The sequence below is a fragment of the Pan troglodytes genome, chromosome 16, assembly GCF_028858775.2.
Source record: "Pan troglodytes isolate AG18354 chromosome 16, NHGRI_mPanTro3-v2.0_pri, whole genome shotgun sequence".
Lineage (NCBI taxonomy): Eukaryota > Metazoa > Chordata > Mammalia > Primates > Hominidae > Pan > Pan troglodytes.
In genome coordinates, this window is record NC_072414.2 from 63,810,969 (window position 1) to 63,837,909 (window position 26,941).

Sequence of the window (26,941 nt, forward strand, 5' to 3'; positions counted from 1 at the left end):
AGAACAGAGAAGCGCCCTTAGGGCTTAACAGCATAGAGGTCCCTAGTGGTGTTGACAAGAATGTTTCTGTGGGATGATGGAGCCTGAAGCCACCCCCAGAGAAGGGATGGGAGCTGGGAAAGTGGAGCTAGGGCTCGGACTCTTGCTGAAAATTGGCCATTGAGGGAGGAGAGAGGGCAAGGAATGGGGGTGGGGGCTGGGGTGTGGATGCACAGTGAGGGAGACATTTCTCCGGATGGAAGAGTCACGCGTGGGTTCGTTCAAATGCGGGTGAGCGGGGCCTGAGGACTGGGAAAGGGACCGGAGGGAAGGAGGGGAGCGTGCAGCCCTGCCCTGGCCCAGCCCTGCCCCCTGCCCCTCAGGCGTGAGCCCCTCGCTCCAGTGCCGCGTGTGCGGAGACAGCAGCAGTGGGAAGCACTATGGCATCTATGCCTGCAACGGCTGCAGCGGCTTCTTCAAGAGGAGCGTACGGCGGAGGCTCATCTACAGGTGAGTGCAGTGGGCCCTGCTGGGCGTCTGCCCCTGAGGGGTTCTGGAGGGGTGAGGGGGTGCTCAGGGGAAGAGGGGCTTGGGCAAAAATGTCCAAGCCCATGGCTCAGGGCATGGGAGGGACACTGACCCCTGGGGTCTCCTCTTCACCTGCAGGTGCCAGGTGGGGGCAGGGATGTGCCCCGTGGACAAGGCCCACCGCAACCAGTGCCAGGCCTGCCGGCTGAAGAAGTGCCTGCAGGCGGGGATGAACCAGGACGGTGAGGCGGGGGCTGGCCCGGGGGGACCTGACAAGAGATGGGCAGCGGGACTGGCGTGTCGTCCTGACCCTTCCTGCCTCCCCAGCCGTGCAGAACGAGCGCCAGCCGCGAAGCACAGCCCAGGTCCGCCTGGACAGCATGGAGTCCAACACTGAGCCCCGGCCGGAGTCCCTGGTGGCTCCCCCGGCCCCGGCAGGGCCCAGCCCACGGGGCCCCACAGCCATGTCTGCAGCCAGAGCCCTGGGCCACCACTTCATGGCCAGCCTTATAACAGCTGAAACCTGTGCTAAGCTGGAGCCAGAGGATGGTGAGTGGGAGAGCAGCTGAGGGCACAGCAGGGCTTGGCTTCCCGGGTCACAGCAGGGCTGCAGCGCCTTGCCTTGATCCTCCCTCCCCCGGGGCCCCAAGTACTCCCTGCCACCTCCCGAGAAGCAGGCGCTAAGATCACAACCTCCTCCTCCAACAGCTGATGAGAATATTGATGTCACCAGCAATGACCCTGAGTTCCCCTCCTCTCCATACTCCTCTTCCTCCCCCTGCGGCCTGGACAGCATCCATGAGACCTCGGCTCGCCTACTCTTCATGGCCGTCAAGTGGGCCAAGAACCTGCCTGTGTTCTCCAGCCTGCCCTTCCGGGATCAGGTACCTACCGGCCTGCCTGCTGGGGAGCTAGGCTGGGCTGGGGTCAGGCGGCCCACTCGAGTCAACCAGACAGGGCACACACATCCCCAAGCCAGTATGAATGCACACAGCTTGGATGGTGATGGCTGGGGACACACATACCTCTGATTCAGCGATGGCTGGGGTGCATCTCAGGGATGGTGACGGTGGGTGTGCATGCATCTCTGGCACAGGGATGATGGTCGGGGTGCACACCTAGGAGATGATGATGGCTAGGGACCTACAGGGCCCAGGGTCTTCTTAAGTTCTGGAAGACCCTGAGGCCCTGCAGACATTCTGTGGGTAACAAGTGACCTGCACACCCTGAACAGGCTGAGTGGCTGACTCTAGGCCCCCTTGGAGCACAAGTGCCTACGACTTCAGGGCTTGCATTTTAGTTCAATCTCTCCAGCTCTGGGCCATCCCTCTCGGCTTCTAATGGGCAAGCAGATCTTTCAGGAAAACCAGGAGGAGAGGCATGAGGAAGGTTTGAGGCCCTCAGCCAGTCTGTGTGCTGGGGTGGAGCAACTCAGAAGAGTCAGGCCACACCACTTGAATACACTCAACTTAGGACACTCATAAGGCATGTCTGTGAGGCTGCCCAACTTCCAGTGGCTCTGGGCGTTCCTAAATGTCCCAGCTGCAGCTCTGGATGGAACCCAGACAGTGTCTCAGATGGTAGGCAGCTGAGCCGGATGGTGCCAAATCCCAGAGCTCTGAGCCTCTGGCTGATGTCAGGAGAGCATTCTCGGGTCCCAGGACAGCACTTCCATTCCTTGGGTGCCTGAGATGGTGGCAGAGGCTCCAGACTGAGCCAGAGAAGCTGTGTGTCTGCCATAACAGGCACCCCTGTCTGAGCACAGGTGATCCTGCTGGAAGAGGCGTGGAGTGAACTCTTTCTCCTCGGGGCCATCCAGTGGTCTCTGCCTCTGGACAGCTGTCCTCTGCTGGCACCGCCCGAGGCCTCTGCTGCCGGTGGTGCCCAGGGCCGGCTCACGCTGGCCAGCATGGAGACGCGTGTCCTGCGGGAAACTATCTCTCGGTTCCGGGCGTTGGCGGTGGACCCCACGGAGTTCGCCTGCATGAAGGCCTTGGTCCTCTTCAAGCCAGGTAACTGAGTCTCTGCCCAAACCTTGAGTGGGAATTCTGGTGACTTCCATCTGCCTCTCACTCTCCCTCCACCACCCCCATGTGTGCAGATGTGTGTAGGCTTCTATCCTGGGGGGTGGGAGGAGAGTGGTGAGGCTGGACTCCCTTCTCCTTGGGGCCACTCCTGGTTGACTGTGAGGGGACAGGGCAGGCTGGGAGCCCCTGGGAGACCCTGAGCCCCAGCCGGAGCCCCTGGTGGCTCCTCTGGCCCTGGCAGAGCCCACCCCACAGGGCCCCAGGTCCATGTCTGCAGCCAGAACCCTGGGCCACCACTTCATGGCCAGCCTTATAACAGCCGTAAACCTGTGCTAAGCTCACTGGTGCTGCTTCTCCCCAGAGACGCGGGGCCTGAAGGATCCTGAGCACGTAGAGGCCTTGCAGGACCAGTCCCAAGTGATGCTGAGCCAGCACAGCAAGGCCCACCACCCCAGCCAGCCCGTGAGGTGACCTGAGCATGCGCCCACCCACTCATCTGTCCCTGACCTCTAACCTTTCTCTGCCTCTCCCACACTCTCCCAGAGCTCACTGATTAGACAGCACAAGGGTCTCAGTTCAACAGCATACAGCCAACATCTATGGTGTCCCAGGCACAGTGCCAGGCCCCGGGAGTGGGGACCAAGATGTACATAAGACAAAGCTACTGCCTTCTAGAGACAACCGGCAGTGACCTCACTGAAGACAAAAACTGCCCTAGCCAGGTACTGAGGGTTGCATGAATCTTCAGGAGACAGAGACCCCCTTGCATGGGAAACATAAAGCAGAATTGGGAGGGACTTTGTGGAGACAGGGCTGGACTTGAAAGGAAGAAGAAGTCTAAAAGAAAACATCATTTGCAAAGGGAGAGAGGGGCAAGCATGATATGTTGTTAGAACAGGAGCCCACTTTGAAGGTATAACAGGTTCCTGCCAGTGAGAAATGGGGAGAATAAGCCAGAAAAGTACCCTAGGACCAGCCTGTTCAGGACTTTGAATGCCAGCCAAAGGCCACGTCTGACTTGGGAGGCAGAGGGCAGCTACTGCAGGTTTCCGAGCAGAGGGTCATACACAGGGCTGGACCTCACGCAGACTGGCATGGCCATGGGTCCAGAGGATACTACTGGGAAGGGGATGGCAGCTACTGCCACCTTCCAGATGGTTCCATGGAGTTCTGATCTTTGGGCATGGCCAGGGGGAGCAGAAGGGAGACTCTAGGAGTTGAAATGGGTCAGACCCGGTGTTTGGGTGAAGGTAAGGAATGAGGGAAGAGGAGCTCTTTGGGAGAAGACATTGTTAAAAATATAAAAAGGAAAGCCAGGAGGCAAGACGGTTTTGAGGGAAGATGATAAGGTGTTTTGTAGGTGCACTGAGCATCCTGTAGAGATGCCAAGCACATGGATGGCCCTGGCTAGGTTTGGGGGAGAGTTGCTGCAGGCTGAGTGTGGCTGCGCGAGGGTGGGGCAGGAGCCGGTGCTCTGGGACTACGCTGTTTGGCCCAGCACAGGCAGATGTCATGGAGCCTCAGCAAGGTTGGAACACTTGGCCTTCAGGCATCTACTGGCTATTTTAGACCATGTTATCTGCAATCTTTGGGGCTCCCGGCAGTTTCTTTCTGAAGAAGCAAGCTAATATGGGCATCCTTGCATCACCTCTAATCCAAGAAATGATTACAAGGAGAAAAGGTAATTTCCTTTTAAGAAAAGCCACAGTATACAAAGTATATGCCATATAGCACAGGAAGATTTGTGCTGCTTATGAGCATAGGGAGAACGCTGCTACTACTAAGACTTGACTTAGCATCTGAAGAGTGGGATTCAGAGACATTCAGAAACCAGCAGCCTTTCTCTGCCAAGTTTCTGTTGGAACCAACTCCCAGAGATGTCCTGGCATATTGGTTATGCGTCAAATTTCAAAATGCTGATTAAGATTTCCTATGTCCCTTTTATAGCGGTTCATTGCCTACTACAAGGGAATTGAGCGTGAAGATAGTGGTTTGGGGTTCTCTAATCCAGCATATTATTTCAGTTTTTAAAAACTGCAACACCCAGGAAGAAACACAATTACCATCGCCCCCTGATATGCACACAGACACCAAAGCGAAGTTCCACGAAGTAATTCCTACCCTTAGCTTTTACAATTTACCTGATATTTCTCTTTTCTTTTTTTTGAAAAGGCTGATTGTGACCCACTGAATTTAATTTCAGACCCACTAAGTGAGGCAATACCTGCAGTTTGGAAAAAACATTCTTTAACTGACTTTATAGTTATTTCTTCTTCCTCCCACTCTAATTTAGATCAGAAAAACAGAAGCAGGGAAGGCAGATGGGAGGGGTATACGACTTGCTCAGTGCTGCTCACTTGGCACTAGCAAGAGAAAGGAAGGCCTTAGGTTGGCAAAGCAAGTCCAGCAGATCACTGAGTGGTGGGGAAGTCTTCCCCGAAATTCACGGTGAGAGGAGCATGGGACTGCCCAATGTGGAGTAGCCTCCTTGATGCTGGGTGTTGACCCTGGCCATCAGACCTACCCAGGGAAGGTTTAGTTCCCCCATCTGTCTCTTGGGGCTTCACCATCCGTCTTTTGTGTTGCGGACTCCTGTCTTAGCAAATACTTTTTTTTTTTTTTTTTGAGACGGAGTCTCTCTCTGTCACCCAGGCTGGAGCGCAGTGGCGTGATCTCGGTTCACTGCAAGCTCCACCTCCTGGGTTCACGCCATTCTCCTGCCTCAGCCTCCCGAGTAGCTGGGACTACAGGCGCCCACCACCACGCCCGGCTAATTTTTTGTATTTTTAGTAGAGACGGGGTTTCACCGCATTAGCCAGGATGGTCTCGATCTCCTGACCTCGTGTTCCGCCCGCCTCGGCCTCCCAAAGTGCTGGGATTACAGGCGTGAGCCACCACGCTCAGCCAGCAAATAGTTCTTATTTAAAACAATAAATATTTTTTTCAATGACTATCTCAGTCACCAAAATTATCCTTCAACTTCAGGACATTTTCAGTAATGGCTATCATCATCCTAGGTGGTATACAGATAGGAATTTGTATTCTTACAAACAATTCTTATCTACTAAAAACTAATCATATAATTATAATACTTATATATGAGATTAATAATAATATTTTCATATACAGGTGCTCCTTGACTTATGATGGGGTTACATCTGGATAAACCCATTGTTAAGTTGAAGCTACTGTAAGTTGAAGATGAATTTTCATACATAACCCATCTTAAGTCAAGGAGCATACTGAATGCTTATCACTTTCACACCATGATAAAGTCGAACCATCTGTATAGAGTTAATATAAATTTCACTTTATAATCTTTACATATAATAAACAATATTTACTCATTATTTTCATTGCACTCCTAAACTAAATGGAGGGTGGTGGCTCACAATGGGTCGAGGTAGGTGGAGGCAACTCCTCTGGTTAATGCGGCTTTTCTTTTTTCTTTTTTCTTTTCTTTTTTTTTTTTGAGACGGAGTCTTGCTCTGTAGCTCAGGCTGGAGTGCAGTAGCGGGATCTCGGCTCACTGTAAGCTCCGCCTCCCGGGTTCATGCCATTCTCCTGCCTCAGCCTCCCAAGTAGCTGGGACTACAGGTGCCCGCCACCACGCCCAGCTAATTTTTTGTATATTTAGTAGAGACGGGGTTTCACCATGTTAGCCAGGATGGTCTCGATCTCCTGACCTTGTGATCCGCCCGCCTCAGCCTCCCAAAGTGCTGGGATTACGGGCGTGAGCCACCACGCCTGGCCTGAATGTGGCTTTTCCTCGAAATTCCTCCTGACCCACTCTGGGGACCTCATCTCTCCTCTCCTTCCTCCCCTCCCTTTCCTGGGAGGGCAGCGCCCCAGGGACTGGTGCTCAGAAGCTGGTCGTAAAACTGATGGCGTCCTCTCTCCTGTTCAGGTTTGGGAAATTGCTCCTGCTCCTCCCGTCTTTGAGGTTTATCACTGCGGAACGCATCGAGCTCCTCTTTTTCCGCAAGACCATAGGGAATACTCCAATGGAGAAGCTCCTTTGTGATATGTTCAAAAACTAGTGGGGGTGGAGGTGAAATGTTTCCAAGCACTCTGGAAAACAATCTACTGAAACGAAACATTTGCCTGCTCTTTGCCCCAGCAATTCCTCTTAGGTGTGTGTACCCAGCAGAAATGCCTACCGAAAGATATTGTAAAAATATTCATAGCAGCTTTATTCATAATAGCCCCAAACTGTATATTGATGGTAGGATGAATTAACAAATTGTGGTATATTCATATAATGAAAAATAATTTAAAAAGAATGAATTACGGATACATGTGGCAACACAGGTAAACTTCACAGACATAAAAGTTGAATGAAAGAAGCCAGGCAGAAGTTCCATTTATGCAGAGTTCAGGAACAGGCAAGACTAATTGACAATAATAGAAGTTGGAATAGTGGTTACTTCTGGGTGGTGGTGGATTGATACAGAGGGGGCTCATGGGAGCCCTCTGGTGTACCAGAAATGTTGATTTTGATCTGGGCAGTGGTTTCACAAATGTATTCATACGTAATAATTCATTGAGCTGTGCACTTTATTTTGTTAGACCTCAATAAAAAAGTAAAAAAAAAAAAAACCAGAAAAATGAGTGTGGTCAAGGCTCTCCCTTTGGGGACGCTGAAGGAATGAGCGCAAGGTCTTTGAGTTCCATCTGGGTTCCACTCCAAGTCAGAGACCAGGCGCAATGAATTCAAGCCCAGTGGAAAATCTCCCATAGAATTCAACCACCCAGCTTCTCTCCAGATGGCATCCCATCATCCGCAGCATCTCTCAACCTTTATCTCCTATCTCCTGCCTCATCTCCTTCCTAAGTAAAGAACACCTTCCAACTCAACATAAGGCAGCTACAGGTACGTTTTGTGAAAGGGACTCTTCATCACTTCTCAGGTCCTTATGGAAAGATACAGCTCAGACAAACCTCATCATTTTCTTTTTCTCTTTTTTCTTTTTTTGAGACTGAGTTTTGCTCTTGTTGCACAGGTTGGAGTGCAATGGCGCAATCTTGGCTCACGACAACCTCCGCCTCCCGGGTATAAGTGATTCTCCTGCCTCGGCCTCCCGAGTAGCTGAGATTACAGGTATGCACCACCATACCCAGCTAATTTTGTATTTTCAGTAGAGACGGGGTTTCTCCATGTTGGCCAGGCTGGTCTAGAGCTCCCGACCTCAGGTGATCCACCCACCTTGGCCTCCCAAAGTGCTGGGATTACAGGTGTGAACCTAATCCTTTTTGAAGATAGACCCAGATGACTGTGAAAATAATATTTTAACATGTTAACATAGATCAGGCAATGTATATATTAATAGCAGGCAGTGAGCCGGGCACTTTTTAAATTGCCATTTAATCCTCAGATTAACTCTGAGGGAAGAGCTAATTTTCTCCATTTATAAGTGAAAAAACTGATGCTTAGAGAGGACTCAAACCTTGGTGTGACTCTACCTAATGCTGCTTAACTTTGGCACCGCCTCTTTCCCAACTTCCCCTTCACTTTTGGAATGAAAGACTGAACAATTCTGTTGCATTTTCTGCCTTCAAAGGATAAGTGCTTGAAATCAAGACAGAAAGGGTCATGTGAGAAGGCTGAGAAATCCTAGGGGTTCCCTGTCCTTTGGCTTGTGTTTGAATTCCCTTAGCTGACAGAAATGCCCTATCTACTCAGGAACTCAGAACCGCTAGGGCTGGTGCCAGAGAGGAAAGAGTATGGCAAATGCTGCCCAGCTGAAGCCCTTCTTACTTCAGCCCCCAGGCTACTTCAGATTCTCTCCAACTTTTGAAAGTATCAGAGTGGCCTCAGTTAATCGGTCAACTAATGTCTATAATGCCATTATACAGTCCAATTCCCTATCAAAAGTTTTATCCATATGAGCTAAGCCCTGAGCAAAGCCACCTTAGTAAGACACATGGTTGAAATATGACATGACCAGCCCTGCGTATGTATCTTACAGTTTGGCTTTGGAGGACATGGTAAGACTGCAAAGGTAGCCTGCTGAAGTTCACAGGCTAGCATCTGGGATGTGTGAGCACAGCACATCTACATTGGGAAGGAGATTTGAGGGCTCTCCAAGAAGTCTTGGAGAATTAGAGGAAGTACATAAGCTGGATTGTCTGCTGTCAATCTGGCATCAATACCACCCCTCCCCCACTTCTAAGGGCTTTTCTTCATTGCAGAGATGCCAGGAAGGAACTACCTTTCCCAGAAACCCTTTCCCCTAGGAATTGCTAATGAAAGACACTCACAGGAGATTTTTTTCCCCCCTAATGCCAAACTGATTAAATTTGGCATTAGGAAAAAGAGAAGCCATTTTTCTTTGGAGACACTGCAGCCCTGTCGTGGGAAAATAGATTTCATAGCAGCCTCCTGGCTAGAATTGCACTAGCTTCCAGGCAAGCTCTTGAGAACTCCTCTGGAACTTTTAGCTGAGATTTGCGTTGGCTTTCTTGACCTGTGGGAGTATCTCTGACCTTTGTTAGATCCTAATTTCTGTATTAAGTCCATCTCACCTGGAATACAAAGTGGCCTCTGTTCTCCTAACCTGGTACAGCTCTCAGCATGTCTTACAGACAAGAATACAAACTCCTGTTTGTAAACCACCTAGGATGATGGCAGCCATTCTTCAACTTCTTGTTGTAGATTGGCTCTACAGAAATTCTGATGAGTAATGGCTTTTCCATTGCATTTAGGGTCCTTATTAGGAGGGTAGATAATTTGAAAGCTTTTTTTTTTTTTCCCCCTCAATGCCAGAAATATCTTTGGCTATGAAGCACCACAGAGGTAGTCCCTGTGGGACTATCTGGGCCTTTCTTTTCAAATAAAGCTAGTTTTTAGATTCACGAGACACTTCTCTACCCACAAGGGGATATTTCAAGGTAGGAAGGGCAGGGAAAGACTCAAAGATGCCAAGAAGTGCAACCTCATAGTCAAACCCAGGTATCATGGATGACTAGTCTCTATCTGGTGGACATCACTGGTGTTCCCCACTAGAATGCAGGCTCCACAGGGCAGAGATCTTTGTTTTGTTCACTAATGTACCCTAAGCACCTAGGACAATGCCTGTGGGCACTACCTGGAAGTGACATGCTCCTTGACTATGAGTCTGAGATACCTATAAGATTCAACAGTCAGATATTACATGTACTTTATCTACTTTCATGTTTATATCTCTGGCTCTAAGACACTGTACTGCCACCCATTCTAGGGGCAAAAGCAATTTAAAAAACAAACCAAACCAAAGCTCTGGTCGCTTTATAACTTGCCTCTCCTTATATACCTTTCTGTTCTCAGGTCTTCATAATCACAATAGTTGTCTTCTCAGTAATCTCAGGGGCAAGTTTTAAGAATGTATTTCGGCTGGGTGTGGTGGCTCACACCTGCAATCCCAGCACTTTGGGAGGCCGAGGAAGGCAGATCACCTGAGGTCAGGAGTTTGAGACTAGCCTGGCCAACATGGTGAAACACCGTCTCTACTAAAAATACAAAAATTAGCCAGGCATGGTGGCAGGCACCTGTAGTCCCAGCTACTTGGGAGGCTGAGGCAGGAGAATCACTTGAACCTGGGAGGTGGGAGTTGTGGTGAGCCGAGATTGTGCCACTGCACTCCAGCCTGGGTGACAGAGTGAGACTCCATCTCAAAAAAATAAAAATAAATAAAAATGGTATTTCTAGGTTTTATTTGGGCAACTAAGGGAATTTTAAACAATTAACACTTCATATTTCAATGTAATATAAATTTAATGCAAAAATGAAAATGTAAATGTAACGTAAAAACAAGTGAGAAGGATGCCCCCAGAATTTTAAAAATTGAATACATTTGGCATTAGGGACATGTTTTTTTCCCCATGTAACCTTAGACCTGATTTGGCATTTTGGAACCACTGATCCTAGTCAATCCTCTCATCCAATATCTGCCTAGCCAGCACCTTTTATTAGGTGCTGGGATCTAAGAGTCAGCAAGACAGGTAAGTGTTTGACGCTGTGAAAACTGAGAGCTGTTGAGAACACAGACCTCTAACCCAATTCACAGGGTCAGAGCAAACTTCCTAGGACAACTACCTTTTACACTAAAACCTGCGAGTCAGTAGGAGTTCTCCAAAGCTGGGAGTTTGGGAAACAGAACTGACTTCCAGATAAGAAAACTAACATTCAGAGAGAGCGAATGCCTTTCCCAGACATGCAGTAAAGTTGGTAGCAGAACAAAAATGACAAACTGAGTTAAAATTTCTGTTTCTATTGCAATGTGTTGCTTTGAATTTCAGTGAGAATCCTTGGGCCCTCTATTAGCAACCTTGCTACTTCTTCAAGTGGCCAATTTAGGGGAGGATCCTAAATGCAGATTTACTGCTTTTCCTCCCCTTCTAGCCTTAAACCGATTAAATGAAGTCTTGACAGCCAGCAGCCTGCATCCACTACAGAAAAAACGACACCTTGAATCACACCTTCACTTGAATTCAGTTGAGTTCCAGTGACTACCACCTCTGTGCTTTGTCAACTTTGGGTTGAGTCCTTTCCTGAAAACACATCAGTGTAACTAAGAAGTCACTGCTGTTTCTTGGAGTTGGGTTGGAATAGTTGGAGTGGGAGCCAGGATGGTTGGAAAACAAACCACACATATTGCTGCTTCTGGAAGCTTTGTTCTTTAATGAGCCATGGGGTGATTTGTTCATCAAGCTGCTTTTGTGTAGCCATACAGTGCATATTTTGAGTGACACAAACTGCACTTTATACAGATGATATCTTGTTACCCCTCAACCCCCTGGCAAAGAAAAAAAAAACAAAAAGGAAATTACAAAGTGCCTATTGATTGCATCCGGAATGTAATCAGTTCCGTGGGTGAGATAAATCATTCTTCTTATAGAATTATTCTATTAAACAGTAAAATGTTATATTTCACAGGATATGTCCTTTTATAATACAGTTTTTAAAAAAAATTTACACTCAGCATACTTATAAATTACTTAAAATCCATTAAAATAATATAATACTAATCTGTAGTCCACACCTTTCCCATAGTAAATACAAATACTTGGTTCAAAAGGTGCAACTTTTATATGACCTCAGAGGGCTGATAAATAGGCATTAAGAATGGATGACTAGCAAGGTGACAGGCCCATTGTTGGGGCTTTTTTGAAAATAGTTTCAACCAGGGGACCAACATGAGACCTAATAGATCCATCTCCACAATCATCATTTTGCTGTTACCCTTTCAATACCCAATCAAATGTGGGAGTCATTCCAGAGAAAAGTGGTTAAAAGTAGTCTAGGGCATAGAAAAAAAGGACTCTCACAGATACCAAGGAGTTTTACTACCAAGGCCAGCATGGTATTGCAGGACGGTGCTGGGGAGTTGTCACAAGAGTATGGGTGGACATAACACATTTGTCCATACAGAATGATGCATGCCCCGCATCCAGCTTCCCACCAAGAAGAAAAAAGAGAGGAGGATGAGGAAAGCCATGGAGTGAGTATGTTTCTTTTTAAAATGAAAACTCTCTTAGCTTTGAACACATCCTGAGAATCCTTTCTTCTTTCTAGTTTACCAAAGTGCTTGTTACAGTGAAAAACACAGCCCACAGGCACTGAGGTGGGACTACAGAACCTTGCTGGACCACATCTTTTCAGCACATTTCTGTGACCCTCTGTTTTTGATGGAGAAAACAACGCTACTGTTATGAAACACAGAACGGAGTCTTCATTAATCTTCCAGCAGGGTAAGCGCTCTGGCAGGTTTCCAAAGCATGAGAAGGTGGGGGCTCTAGTATTCCATCCCAGGACCTCTGGCCCTTTTGTCTCTCTCTGCAAGGCTCATAGTTGGAGGGCTGTATCTCCCTTTGTGTTTTCAGAAGCCCAGAGTGGCAAAATAATTTAAATGGCAGGAGGTACAAAGTATGTTGTAAACTAAGCCTCCCTGAATCCTGCTGTATTTGCTGTTGATTTGCTTCAATTTGTGATACAGAATGAAATCAAACTTCTCTGCTTTTGTTACATTTTCCATAATAAGTACATACTAAATTACAGGGATACATTCACTTTAATGGGCAGAGTTGAAAATTCAGGTTTTGTTTGGGGCTGGGAATGTGTGCTGTGAGAAGAGTGCTCTGCATTTTGGAGTATGGGCTCCAAATGTGGAGCTGCCCCACTGCTGCCATGCAGAGATCAAACAAGCAAAGGAGAAGCACTATGGAACCACAAATGTGATGCATATTAAGGGCTAACAGTTTCATAAGTGATTGTAATGCGGCATCACTTTGTGGTGACATAACTTTACCATGCAGAGGGCCAGTGAGAACAGATGGATGCAGACACAGCGTTTGGTTCTGAAGGTTTTTAAGAGTTATGGCTTCATCTCTTGATCAGGCCAACAAGGCCTACTACCCTATGTAAACAATGGCTTTCCCTCAAAGGGAGGGCCCCACACTGCTCTCCACTCTTATCATTTTGTGGATCTCTCCTCCTCACCCACCCACCCCAATCCTGGCAGATTAAATTACTAGAAATCCACAAATCTAGCAACTGAAAAAACAAGTTTTTTTTTAAATTGAATTTTATCCAAACTGGAGTTTCAGGTCCCTGAGAAAAATTATAAAGTCTCTTAACATCCATCACCTAGTTTCTTTAAAGTGACCTACATCAGTCGTTTTTTAACTGCCAAAAAACTTATTTTGCCAAAAAAGCCCCACAAAGATTTAGAAGGAAGAACATGTGCCAACATGTGTTCTTCTGGCCATTCCTCTGGGCCACAGGAAATTATTCCATAAGGGCAATCTCTTTTTTTCATACAGGATTTAACCAACATTCTGGAGCAAGTGCAGAGTAACAATTAATGCCCAGCAGTACACTACTCTCCCAAGAACACTGAAACACAGACTGTGCAACCTGGCACGGGGCTGAGGAACCAGCAATCCCACTCTAACACACCATGCTGAGGGGTTTTCCTCTATCCTCTAGGAGATTCTCTGAAATTCAGATTTTTAAAAGCTTAACAAACATTATTTATTACTCCTCAGGACAAGATGAACAAGGTGGCAGATATCTGTGGGATATAAAGCATAACATTTGCTCATTAACTATCATTATTCTGGAGATTTTAATAGCTTCCTTTCTCTGGCTCAATTCTGAACCCAAAGTAGGGAGAGGTAAGACTCCTGCTACCTTTAGCTGCCACTCAGAATTATGCTCCAAGTCTAACCTCTGGGGCTGGCCAATAACCACTGAGGCAGTGGCGTGAGGTTCAGTGTTGTGTAACAGGAGAGAGAGACTCTGCCTTAACAAAAGACTTAATATTTCCACAACTTCAAAGAAGTATGAAAAGGAAGAATACCCAAAATACAGGTTATAGATGGTAAAGGCTCTTTTTCAGAGCAGTGCATGTAGTAGCAAGACAAGATGCATTTAGTAACTTTAAAAATAAACATTTCACATACTTATCTCAAGAAAGGCTATCATGTTTCATTTTTCATATATTATAAATAGCAAAAACAGATTTCTAATCCCACAAATGCTAAGATACTTAAAATGCTATTATAACTCATGTGTATGAAGACCACCCAGTGGTGAAAATGATGTCTTATTAATTCCCTCAACCCAGGGATGAATGGCTCTCATCCCCCTGTCCAGTGGCCCCTAATCTGTGGGAAGAAATTCCAGGGAAGGAGGGAAGCACAAGGTTAAAAAGAAATATGCCTACTATACATACATATTTACAATAAACTTCAGTAACCAGAATATTAACAAAAATAGCTTCAAGTAGTCCTTGATTTTTTTCCATCTATTTAATACTGATAGTCTGAGAAAAGGAAGATAAAAGTTAGTTAGATAGGTCATATTAAAAACCTTTTTATTTTTTGGCAGCTTTCTGTAACACTTATTCATGCAATATTGTATGTGAATGTTTTTGGAAACTAACTAAACGGTCACATTATTATTTGTTTGTTTGAGTCTGTGGTGGGAATCCACCAGCAGATGAACAGGCTCATATGCGGTTTTCGGTTTAATCTATACAAAGAGAAAAGCCTGAATGGCTTAGGATGAAACCTTCATAAGTTTAGGGATCACCATGTCTCTGGGAAACTAAAAAATAATGTAGAAGAATCTGATCCTAGGACCAAGAAACATGAGAACAGTATGGCTACTGACACTTCAGCCCATGCAATGTATTTGGCAGGAACTAAACAGGAGTTAAACCAGCACTGATTATTATGACATCAAACATCATCAAAAAAAAAATAGGTATTCTCTTCTTCACTGTATAACAAGATATCTGAGACACGCTCTGATGGCTTAATGGAAACAATCACGTTTTTTTTTTTTGTTGTTTTTTTTTTTTTGCTTTCCCCAGAATATAACATGGAGTGTTTTTTCAGAAATCTTAAAATAGAGGGATTAGGCTTTTTGTTTGTAAGTAAGTTTTTGGAAAAAAATTATATTCTACCCTAGCTCCTAACTAACTATCCCAAAATAAACCCAAAGGCTTTTGCTTTCACGGTTAAGAAAGATTTATACGCTTTTTTCAAATGTCAGAAATGAGAGGGTCCCTCAGGACAGCAATATCCCCCCTAGTTCAACACCCACCTTTGGGAAGGGAAAAGAGGGTGGGGGAGAGGCAACTACAACTGACCCAAATCCCCAGGCCCTAGGTGGCTTTGTATAGTAAAAATCTCAATTCAAATACAGCAGCCAAGGCACAGCTGGCACCATCCCCAGCAGGCTTTCTGCTTCTGCAGGAGGCCCAGGAATTCAGCACATACAGTCTTAGCCATATGCTTAGAAAAGAGGCAGGACCACAATTAGGATTGACTATTGTGGACGAGGTGATGAAACGCAGCCCCAAAGGTGAGATTTGTTTACCACTCTGTAGCCACGGAGGGACACACATCTGCCAGTTCAGACCATAAATTCATTATTTCCAAAGAGTGCTAGCTGTTGGTTGGAGGTGCAGTCTGGGTCCACAGTTTTTCTGCGGCCAGACATGACTGTCCCCTCTGGGGTCTCTTTGGTTTTCTGAGGTGAGTTTTTCACAGTCTTTAATTTTTGTTTGCCCTTTTCCGGGTTGAAGGTTCCTCTGCTGATGAACTGAGGCTTGTCTTCCAGGAATTTGGTCTGGCCCAATGGTCCTTCCATTCCCAGGGCCTCATTACCTGGGGCAGCTCGGTAGAATGGAGATTTGGAATAAATCTGAAATAGTTTTCTGGTCCCATGAGATGATGCCGTGTTAGACAGACATAAAGAGGAGACTGAAGAGTCCACATCTAAAGAGTCTTGCTGCTTTTTAACTTGCTTTCGCAACTTGCTGGAAGGTTCAGACTTGCCAGCTGTCTTCAGGGAGCTAAGGGCTAAGCTTCTTTCTAATGCAAAAAAGAGACCAAAGATGTAAATGACAGTGCCCTCTAAAGCAAATCATCATATAATGAATAGCTGCCACTGTTCACACATGAAATTGGGTGGGATAAGATTCAGAGGGTCCAGAATGACTTACTATGGGCACAGTCACAGTCAGAGAGAGCTCACCATCCATTTCTCTATGTAGCATTTCCGAATCATCCCCAAGGAAATCTGGTGTTTGACTATGCCATCAGCGGAGGCCTAGAACAGTCACTATCATTTCAAAAACTGCCAGGATATGCAGGTAAGTCCTACATCTCCCTGAGACATGCCACCCAGTTAAACACCTCCTTTGTATATGTATATAGTCCCACCTCACAGTGGGGCACAATGCCTGCCACCCTCAGAAAATGGGTTATGGGTCAGTAAGACAACATATATTGTGATTATTGGCTTTTCTCTGTGGTAAGTACAGGATAAAACATTAAATTACCAAAAAAAAAAAAAAAAAAAAAAAAAACTCAATCACGTTGAAGAGTTGGTTTGATAAACAATGTATATGGAAGCTTTATAAAGACAACAGGAAAAAAAAGACCTTCCGTGGAAGTCAGGAATCTAAGTAGCAAAGACAATTATATTTCTTATCCCCATCCAGGTCACTACCTGTATGCCAAATGATGAAGGCTAAAATTATATGGATAAAAGGACAAAATTCCTCAAGACTTTGTTATTGCTGATGTACGGTCAGTAAATTCTTAAAAGACTTTGTCTTAGTTTTGGAATCTTTATTCCTCCTTTGCAAAACAAATCTGGAGTCTTTGGTCTACCATGTTCACTTACCTGATTTCTCAGAGATAGCACATTCAGACTCCATATTCAAATTTTCTGAGCTATCAGCAGTCCCAATGGAGGCCTCAGACTCAAGGGTTTCATCATCAGAGGCACGGGGTTCCAGTACAAGCATCTCAAATGTTAGCTCCTCCCTGTAAGACACAATCAAGAAACCATTAGCATTTGATAGGAAGTAGAAGGAAGATAACAGAAAAAAAGATCCTGCATGGAAGTCAGGAATCTAAGAAGCAAAGAGAGTCCATTTTTACTGTCCCCATCCAGGTGGTGATGAGGACCTGTATGCCAAATATGGTGAAGGCTAAAACTATATGGACTAAAGGACAAAATGACAGATAGCCAATCTAGGACCAATAATAGGGGTAAGGGTAGGGTGAAGAAAGATGTAGTGGTGAGATCTTTCAGTAAAATGAACTCTGGACTGATAAGCAGGAGATCAGGGCTCTAACCTTGTTCATAATATCCATAATGCATCAGGAAAGTACCTTTCTCTTCTGAACCTCAGCTTCCTACCACAAAACAAAGAGATTAAACTAGATAACCTCTAAGATTCCTTCCAGCTCCTAAACTATTTTCCATGAAGCTTACTAACTGGCTATAGACGATACCCTCTATCTTCACCACAGAGACCTCTAGACGAAGAAAAACACTGATTGATCTTTTCTGTCCTTTGAAGCTTATGCCATCTTCAGTTGCCGTATTCTCTAGTCTCCCTTCTTCATCACGGTCACCCAGCTACCTCTCAGTAATGCCCCACATTCTGTGAGGTCTTTGGTACTCAGATCCTAATCTTGCTTTTTCACTAATGCCTGACATCACCTGATCTATTCAATTAATATCTTTGTAAAAACTCATCTGAATATTCTAACATTGAAGTTCCTTTATGTCTGCAACTTCTAACAATATTCTCCTCTACTTTATAGAAGCTACTTTCTCCAATGGGCAGATCCTGGAGCTTGTCATTACCTGAATACACCAACTCTGAATCCAACACTCCACCCTGTTCACAACCTCCTTATCCTTCCAATTCTTACTCACCTTCTAATCAAGTCTCTTCCCTAACAGAGCCCCTTACCTTTACTTCCCCTTTACCTGGCTTGAGATCCATGAACAATCATTTCAAGAACAGTATCACCAGCATTACAATTGTCTGAGGCCATGTGCATTCTGAGACTCTGCTCGTTCTTCTTTCTTTTTCTAGAGACTCTCCCCTTCCTTGAAAATTCCTATTAATCCTTCAAGACTGCCAATATCATCTGCATCAAAGCCAAACTGGGTCTTCTTTTCAGATCACTCTTCTAGCAAATAGCCCCTGGTCAATGTACATCATCTTTGCCTTATCATGTTTTTTACAGCTGAGCCTCAGCTGCTTTTTTAGCTGGCCTATATTCCAGAATCAATCATGAGAGACCAAGAAAGTATTTTAACAGTCTTATATCCCCTTATAAACCAAACTCAAGACCTGGGATCCTGGAACTCAGGAATAAAGATCCCATTAAGACTTCCTAAGAGTCATCAATGTCGACCAGAACTATTACACAGCACCTGTAGGGAGAACCATGGCATGTTCATATTATCCCCAAGGCATACTGTCACCCAATCCCTGCAACAGTGATGAATGGAGGTAAAAGAGCTTCTCATTTGTCTCTCTCCTAAATTGCAACCAATTTCCCTATCCAGTATCCTAGCACCCTCTAGGGCTATAGCCTTACTATGACCATCTAGTTGCTGTTCCCATGGTCATATGGATCTTTGGCTAATAACCTTCCTTCATGGATTTGTGAATAATGCCCATTCTTGAAAGGGACTTTGGCTTAGCCTAAGAATTCCTTCTCTTCTTTGCAAAATAAATCTGTTCATGGAGGCTGGTCTCTGACCTGTTAGGACTCCAGTACCTCATCTTGGCTCCCCACTGTTACTGCTAGATGAATCGTGACTAAGACTGACATGCCCTGTGGATACTGTGTCCTCCTCCCAGTCAGCCTCTACAGACCATCACTGTAGCAGCCTCAGGTTTCCCAGCTCATGGAACTGGCTTCCCAGAAGGAACAACTCTCACACTGTTACCTGAGTATAGACAACACGTCTTTGTCATCTCAACATCTCCTGTATCATCTGACACAGTGTTTAGCACACAGGAGATAATAAATAAGAAAAAATAAAGAAACGATAGAAGGAAGGAAACGAAAACAGACTATAACTGTCTCTCCCCTTCCTCCTGGATACTCACTTCTCCTTCTGTAGGTTCTCAATCTGCTCAGTCAGTACTCTCTCCTCCTGCTGCATAGCTGCTTGCTGCTGTTCTGTGATGTCAGTCTCCATGGCTGCCTCACTAGTCAAGGTCTCCTCTGAGACATCAGACACAGAAGGCAACCGAACTACAACAGGAGACGATGGACCTGGATAGTTTCCTCGACGAATACGCCCCTTTCCCTGCAGAGAAAAATTCATGTTAGAAAGTAAATTGAGTGACTGCACCAGTTTTACATTGCTCTTTTAGGATAACAAGTGTATTTCCATCACACCAGGTGAATGATAAGAATAAATGGAAACACTCTGCGAGGCCTAGGATATTTAGTGAGACATATTCATACAACACATTTAAGTTAAAATATTTCTTGCAGGAGTACTGGAAAACGGATACTTTGGTAGGTGGGAGTGTAAGAACCCATTGTGTACTGAGATGAGTTTCTTCTTTTAATATAAGCTGCATCCATTCCAAACAAAATAGCCACATCTGGGTATTTATTTTTAAATTAATTAAAACTGAACTAACATTTCAGTTCTGCAGTCACACTAGCCACATTTCAAGTGCTCAATAGCCACAAGTAGCTTGTAACCCCCACACTGACTGGTACAGATCTACATTTCCTACCATCATAGTAAGTTCTGATGGATAACAGTGCTCTATAACTGTAGCCTTGGAATGCATAATCTCTCTAGGAAGACCATAGAAGTATGTTCTAAAACTCAGTTTTGAAAAACAAAAACAAAATGTAGTCATTTATAGAACACAGGGTGCTAGTGAGATATATTTTCTTAGGAAACGTCTATCCTTGAGATCAGAGTGTGAAAATCTCATTGCTGCTTCTTTTTTTTTTTTTTTTTTTTTTAAACATTGGTTACTTTATATATGACTTTCTTCTGGTAGTGGCAAACTAAACTTTTTAGGTTAATCTCCTGCTAAGAAACATAAAAACTCAACATATGCTAGAAGGCACTGAAGAGCTAACAAGATAGATTAAGGAGACACTAGTCCAGCATTTAGTGCTGATCTAAATGTCAGAGGTGGCTGTGACTCTAAACAGAGCTTTTGACATGCTACAGCAGAGGACGGCAAACTATAGCCCGTGTGGCAAATCTAGCCTTGCACATATTTTGTAAATACAGGTTCATTGGAATACATTCATCTCATTAATTTATTGTTTATTGCTGCTTTTGCAGAACAATGGCAGAGTTGATTGTTGAGACAGAGATTGGCCTACAAAGACTAAAATACTTATTTTCTAGTCCTTTACAGAAAAAGTCTGCCATCACCTTGGGATAGAGAATAAAAGTTGGAGCCAGACCCACTCAATGGTGTGGGTTGCTGCCTGGCAAAACCTCCGTGCCTGACACTGGGATCCCCAAGGTTTGTTTCTTAGACATAAGAGTAAACTGAAATTATAAAAGTCCTTGCAGATACTATAGTCTAGCTTCAAGTCATCTGAATAGTCCAGAAAATTCTAATCCCTAAAAATGAATTAATCTCAGATTGCTAATACTTTAGGACCAGGCAGAAAAAAATGAAAACATTCTTGGAAGAAAGTAACATTATCTAGGCCTCAAAATATTTTAAAAATAGTTTTTCAAATACTCTGACAAATAATCAAAGGTAACAGGCACAAAAGGAGACAGGACAATGTAAACTAGTAAAAATGACAGAAAACAGAAACCCTAAAAGACTCCAGATATTGTGGCTATCAGATTTAAAATAACCATGCTGAAGGAGACAGGAAGACATAGCTGAAGTAGTGGACTGGAAATTAGGTCAAAAGAAAAATCCTGAACCAAGCAGGAAGAAACAAAAGAATGGAAAAATTCACAAAAGAAAGTAAAAGAATGGCTGGGCACAGTGGCTCATGCCTGTAATCCCAGCACTTCGGGAGGCTGAGGCAGGCAGATCACCTGAGGTCAGGAGTTCAAGACCAGCCTGGCCAATATGAAGAAACCCCATTTCCACTGAAAATACAAAAATTAGCTCGGTGTGGTGGCATGTGCCTGTAGTCCCAGTACTCAGGATGCTGAGGTAAGAGCATTGCTTGAACTCGAGAGGCAGAGGTTGCAGTGAGCCAAGATTACGCCACTGCACTCCAGCCTGGGCAAATATCAGGACAAGAGAGAGATCCTATAGAATAAATATTGAAGAGATCATGGCAGAGAATTTTTTAAAAGCAGTTAAAGATATTAACCTAGGAATTTAAGAAAGCCTACAACCCCTAAGAAAGAAATAAAAATAAGTCTATACCTAGACAAACTACTGTTAAAAACTAAAGGCCTAAGGCAAAAAAAAAAGACTTAAAAGCGTTACAAAAAGCAAATTCCTTGCAAAAAAGGAATAACTATTAGATTCAAAGTTTATTTCTCAACAGAAATAATGGAATGCAGGAAACAATGGAATATTTTCATGGTGATGAAAAAGTAACTGCCAAGCTTGATTGATTGTTATATATAGAAAATAATTTTCAGGAATGAAGGTGAAATAAAGACATTTCAGACAGACTAAGAGGAGAATCTCACACCAGCAGACCTGCACTAAAGGAAATATTGAAGGAAAGATTGAAAATGTCTCGAAGAAAAGTTAGAGGTGTGAGAAATAATGAAAGGCAATGAAAAGTGAGTATGTTTAAATAGTGACTGCATAAAACATAATAGCGATGTGTTGAATTTAAAACATACAGATAATTAAGATACACAACAACAAGAGGAACAAAATCATATCACAGGCATATTAAAACACCTGTATTATCTGGAAAAAGATAAAACTACTAGTTAACAAACACTGATAGATCACAGATCTGTTTTCACCATTTGGTTAATGACTAAAATAATAGTAAAAGAGTAAAACTTCCAAACAAAAGAAAAAATGGAATAAAAAAGTAGTAAAAAAATGCAAGAAAGAGCAAAAAAGGCAAGGAAGAAAAGAAAAAGGAACATATATCAGGCAGGACAAATAAAAAGCACATAAAAAACAGTAGATTTTAAGCCCAAATATATTGGTGAGTATATTAAATATAAATAGATGAAATGCTCCTATTAAAATTTGAAGATTGTCGGGCCATATAAAAAAAAAAGAAAACCTATCTATATGATGTTTATAAGAGACATGTAAATTCGGAAAGGCTGAGAGTAAAGAAATGGGAAAAAAAAGACATACCATGCAAATACCAAAATAAAGCTAGTACAGCTATATTAACTGTAAACAAAGTAAACTTTAAGAAGTATTACCTGTGATAAAGAGGGATACCTCACAATGACAAAGGTTCATATTATGAAGAATAACATTTCCAAATATGTATGTACCTAAGAAATTGCTTCAAAAAATTTAAAGTAAAATATTGACAAAACTATTTTAAAAAAATAGACTATAATCAGTACTGAGAGAACAAGTGTGCACACGCAATCAGAAATGATGTAAAACTGAACTTGATATAAGCAATCTAACAGACATATACAGACTTCAGTATCTAACTAGAGAATACTCATTTTAAAGCGCACACAGCAAGACAACAAAATTCCAAGGGTTGAAATAATTTATCTGACCGTTAAAGTAATTTAAAACAAGTTTTCTAATAATGTAGTTACAAAGAGAAAATTAAAAATTCTTGTATACTCAGAAATTAAGAAATAGACTTTAAAACAAACCATGGTCAAAGAGGAAATCACAATGGAAATTAGAAAATATTTTGAATGAAACAATATAAAAACCCATGTAAGCTCTGTCTACTTTAAAGTTACAGCCTTAAATACATACATTAGAAAAGAATTAATTAATTAAAGAATTAATTAATTAACGATGTAAGACTCTATTTCAGGAAACTAGATAAAGAACAACATAATAAATTCCCCCTGCAACAAAAGCAATAAAGAAAAGAGCAAACAAACATTAGAATAAAGACAATCAAAGCCAAATGTAGCTCTTTGAAGAGGCTAATAAAATTTTTAAAACCCTAGCAAGACTAAAAGAGAGAAGTCACAAATAACCAAAGGTTGTAATGAAAAAGGGGATATCACTACAAATCCTGTAGACCCAAAGAGGATAAGAGACTACTAAAAACAACTTCATGTCAATAAATATAAAATTTTAGACAAAGTGGAGAAATTTCTACGAAAATCTAATTAATACCATCAATGAAGAAATTAGGAATGTGAATAATATTAAAGAAATTGAATCCAGAGTCAAAATCTTTCCAAAAACAAAACTCTAGGCCTAGATTTCAGTGGCAAAGAAGAAGAAATAACAAATTCTTCCACAGAATTAAAAAAGAAACTATTCCCTAACTTGTCTTTAGAGGCAGGCGTTAACTTTGATAACAAAACAAAACAAATACATTAAAAAGAAGGATTATTGCCAGGTGCAGTAGTGCATGCCCACAATCCCAGAACTTTGGGAGGCTGAGGCAGGTGGATCGCTTGAGCTCAGGAGTTTGAGACCAGCCTTGGCAACATGGCAAAACCCCTTCTCTAAAAAAAAAAAAAAAAATACAAAAATTAGCCAGGTGTGGTGGCACGTGCCTGTAGTTCCAGCTACATGAAGGACTGAGGCGGGAGCCCAGGAGGTTGAGGCTGCAGTGAGCCAAGATCATGCCACTGCACTGCAGCCTGGGTGATAACAGTGAGAGCCTGTCTCAAAACAAACAAACAAACAAAAACAAAAAAGGATTATTATGGGTTAACTTTACTCATAAACACATGCAAAAATCCTAAACAATATCCTAACTACAACGGAATCAAGTAATATAGAAAATGTAATAAAAAAATTTTAAATATATGAAAAGTTGGATTTATTGTAGTAGTATGATACTACTACATACACATAATATAATGATACTACTACATTATAATGTAGTAGTCTAATGTAGTCCATTAGAAATGGACTCAGTGTAATGTGTCATATCAATGCAATAAAAAAGTCTGATAAAACCTCAATACATGCAGTAAAGGCATTTCATAAAATTCAACATTCTGTCACAATAACAACTCTTAGAAAACCTGGAATGGAAGGGCACATGCTTAATCTCATAAAGTACCTACAAAAATTCTATAGCAAACATCACACTTGGTGGTAAAAGGTTGAAAGCTTTTCCTTTGGGGCTGGGAACATGCCAGTAATGATCACTATCACCACTTCCATTCAACACTATACTGGAGGTTCTAACTTACATAAGAAAAAGAAAGAAAAGGTATAAGGATTACAAAAGAGCAAATGAAACTATCACTATTCATGAATGATATGACTGTACAGGTAGAAAATCCAAAGGAGTCCACAGAAAACTTATTAGAATAAGTGAATTCAGCAAAGTCACTGAATACAAGATGAAAAATACCAAAATCAATTGTATTTTTATACAATAAGCAACAGAAAATAAAAAATTTAAAATAATACCTATGATTGCATTTAAATATTAAATACCTAGCAGTAATTCAAACTAAAGATGTGTAAAATCTCAACATACAAAACTATAAAACACTTTTGAGAGTAGCTAATGATCTACATGAATGAAGAGATATATCATGTTCACAGATGGGAAAAATCAGTATCGTAAAAATGTCAGTTCTCCAGAAGGCAATCTATAGATCCAATGCAATCCCAATAAAAATCCCAAGAGAATTTTTTGAGGCTGATTTCATAATTTATATGGCATAGAAAGAGCCAAGAATAGTCAAAACACCACTGAAGAAGGTAGGATGACTTATTCTACCAGATATTTTTAGAAAGCTAGGGTAAATAAAATAGTGGTGGTGTTGGTACAAAGATAGTCAAAACAGAGCACCTAGAAACAGACCCACACATAAGGCGGCTCCCAATTTATAATAAAAGGGGAACTGCAGGGCATTGTGGAAAGGAAAAATTTTCTTAAACATGACCCTAAAAGGTATTCATCCTAAAGGGAAAGACTGATTAACAACATTAAAATCCAGAACCTGTGTTCATCAAAAAAGAAAGGAAAAAAGCAAACCATAGAATGGAAGAAAATTTGCAACAAAAGTAACAATAAAGGATTTGTATCTGGAATTCATAAAGAATCCCTACAGAACATCAGAAAAAGACAGACAATCCAATTAGAAAAACAGGCAAGAGCTTTGAACAGGCTCCTCACAAAAGAGGATATAGAAATGGCCAACATGTATATATACACACACATTATACATGTTAGAGTCACAACAAAAAATACAATTTTTAAAAATAACACACCCATCAGAATAGCTAAAATTAAGGAATCTGGCAAAAGAAGTGCTGGAAGGAGGTGGAGCAATTGGGAATTCCTACACATTGCTAACATATTAACAACCATTTTGGAAGAAAGTTTGGCATTATCTACTAAAGCTGAAGACACATATATCCTGTGACCCTGCAAATCCACTCCTGTATATTTCTCCAACAAAAATACATGTATGAGTCCATTAAAATCATAATTCCCCAAAACACAACCCAAATGTCCATCAACAGTAGACTAAATTGTGGTATAATGCATACACTGATAAACTGTACAGTTATGAAAATGAGCTACAACAAAATATGAATAAGTCTTACACACATAAGGTTGACTGAAATGAATCAGAGACAAAATAATACATCTTAGATGATACCATTTATATAAAGCTCAAAGTTAGGTAAAGCAAAACTACAGTGCTCAGGGATACATATTTTGGTAGCAAACAAAAAATAAAACAAAGTAAGTCATTAATGTAAAAATCAGGTTACTGCTTACCTTTGGAGGAGAAAGAGGATTGTGACTAGAAAGGGAAAGAGGAGAGCTTCTGGGGATGCTGGCAATGTCCTATTTCTTGAGCTGGGGTGGTATGTGGATGTTCATTTATAATAATTCCTTAAACTGAATATGTTTCTGTGTTTTGTATGTGTTTTGTTGTTATGTATGTGTTGTATTTTGCAATAAAAAAGATATTTAAGAGTTCCTTTTCAAAGTTAGCTATTTATGGAAATATACGAATAGCCTTTGAAAATTATGTGACTTTAAACTGACAAATTTCTGAGTTGATTTTGGCAAGAAAGAAAGGAAAAGTGCTGTCTCAAAAATAGAAATCCATGATCTAGGGCAGGTGATAGGGTAAAGGCTGGAGGGTAGTTCTAAGGGCATTCAGGCTAACTCCTCCAAAACTAAAACACTTAATGGGATAAAATCAGGAGGATTACAATATTGCTATTCCACTTTTAGTTCTAAAATCAACAAGGAAAAAACATGTTAAGAAAAACAAGCTAAAAACAGAAGATCACTCTGCAAATTTAACAAAAAATGACAAAGTATTCTTTATGTTATAAATTCCAGGACATCATCCAGTTCCATTTGACATTGACTATTTCTAGCCAAATGAATAAATAATATGATTTAAAAGCCTCAAGGAACTTGAAAATCTGAGTTTATTCCTAGTGTCCACATTCCAGTATTCAATAAAAGAGCTGCCTTTTTTCAGTGTTCATACCATCAGCTGGCCACCGGAGTATTTCACCATGAGTTAGCTGCAAATCTTTTAATATGGCTAAAGAAAATCAAACAAGCTCAACAGATCTGATCTCTTTTAAGAAGCATTAAACAAAACAAAGAAAAATGGAAACTCCTACAGCCTAGAATTATCTTAAAAAGATTAAAGTAATTTTTAAAAAGTTGATTACATGGAGCTTTTAGAAACATGAGAAAATACTAATACTGTGTTAAAAACAGTACATAAGGTTGTATACCATTGGTTTTAAAAATGAGTAATACAAAATTTGCAAATACACTAAATTATTAACAGTAGTTTCCTGACTGGAATAATATCCTTCACTTTCCCACTTTCCTAAAATAAGCATGAATTTACTTTTTTCAAACTGGAATTTTTTCTTTTGGATCCATGTTCACTGTATATTCTCTTGTAGTGTTTTTTTCCATAATTGTTTTTCTACCACCAGTGTGTCACAGAGTGAAAAAGGCAAATATTTTCTTGACAGTATCATAAAAAT

At 42.2% G+C, this 26,941-nt stretch overlaps 2 protein-coding genes across 31 annotated transcripts in view; one reads left to right on the forward strand and one right to left on the reverse strand.

The window, feature by feature from the left end:
- The window catches only part of NR2E3 (nuclear receptor subfamily 2 group E member 3), a 31,975-nt gene extending 24,842 nt beyond the window's left edge, over positions 1-7,133 (forward strand). Inside the window, exons 7-13 of the mRNA XM_016927697.3 lie at positions 363-489; positions 646-749; positions 835-1,056; positions 1,216-1,391; positions 2,273-2,519; positions 2,896-3,001; positions 6,442-7,133. Of these exons, the coding sequence (XP_016783186.2) occupies positions 363-489; positions 646-749; positions 835-1,056; positions 1,216-1,391; positions 2,273-2,519; positions 2,896-3,001; positions 6,442-6,574 (1,115 nt within the window). The 3' untranslated portion in view covers positions 6,575-7,133. The remainder of the gene's footprint in view (positions 1-362; positions 490-645; positions 750-834; positions 1,057-1,215; positions 1,392-2,272; positions 2,520-2,895; positions 3,002-6,441) is intronic.
- Positions 7,134-11,170: 4,037 nt separating this feature from the next.
- The window catches only part of MYO9A (myosin IXA), a 297,950-nt gene continuing 282,179 nt past the window's right edge, over positions 11,171-26,941 (reverse strand). For all 30 annotated transcript variants that reach the window (XM_054667756.2, XM_054667748.2, XM_054667767.2 and 27 more), the window contains 3 exons: positions 18,953-19,155; positions 16,714-16,856; positions 11,171-15,896 (listed from right to left, as the gene is read on the reverse strand). In XM_054667756.2, the coding sequence (XP_054523731.1) occupies positions 15,436-15,896; positions 16,714-16,856; positions 18,953-19,155 (807 nt within the window). In that variant the 3' untranslated portion in view covers positions 11,171-15,435. The remainder of the gene's footprint in view (positions 15,897-16,713; positions 16,857-18,952; positions 19,156-26,941) is intronic.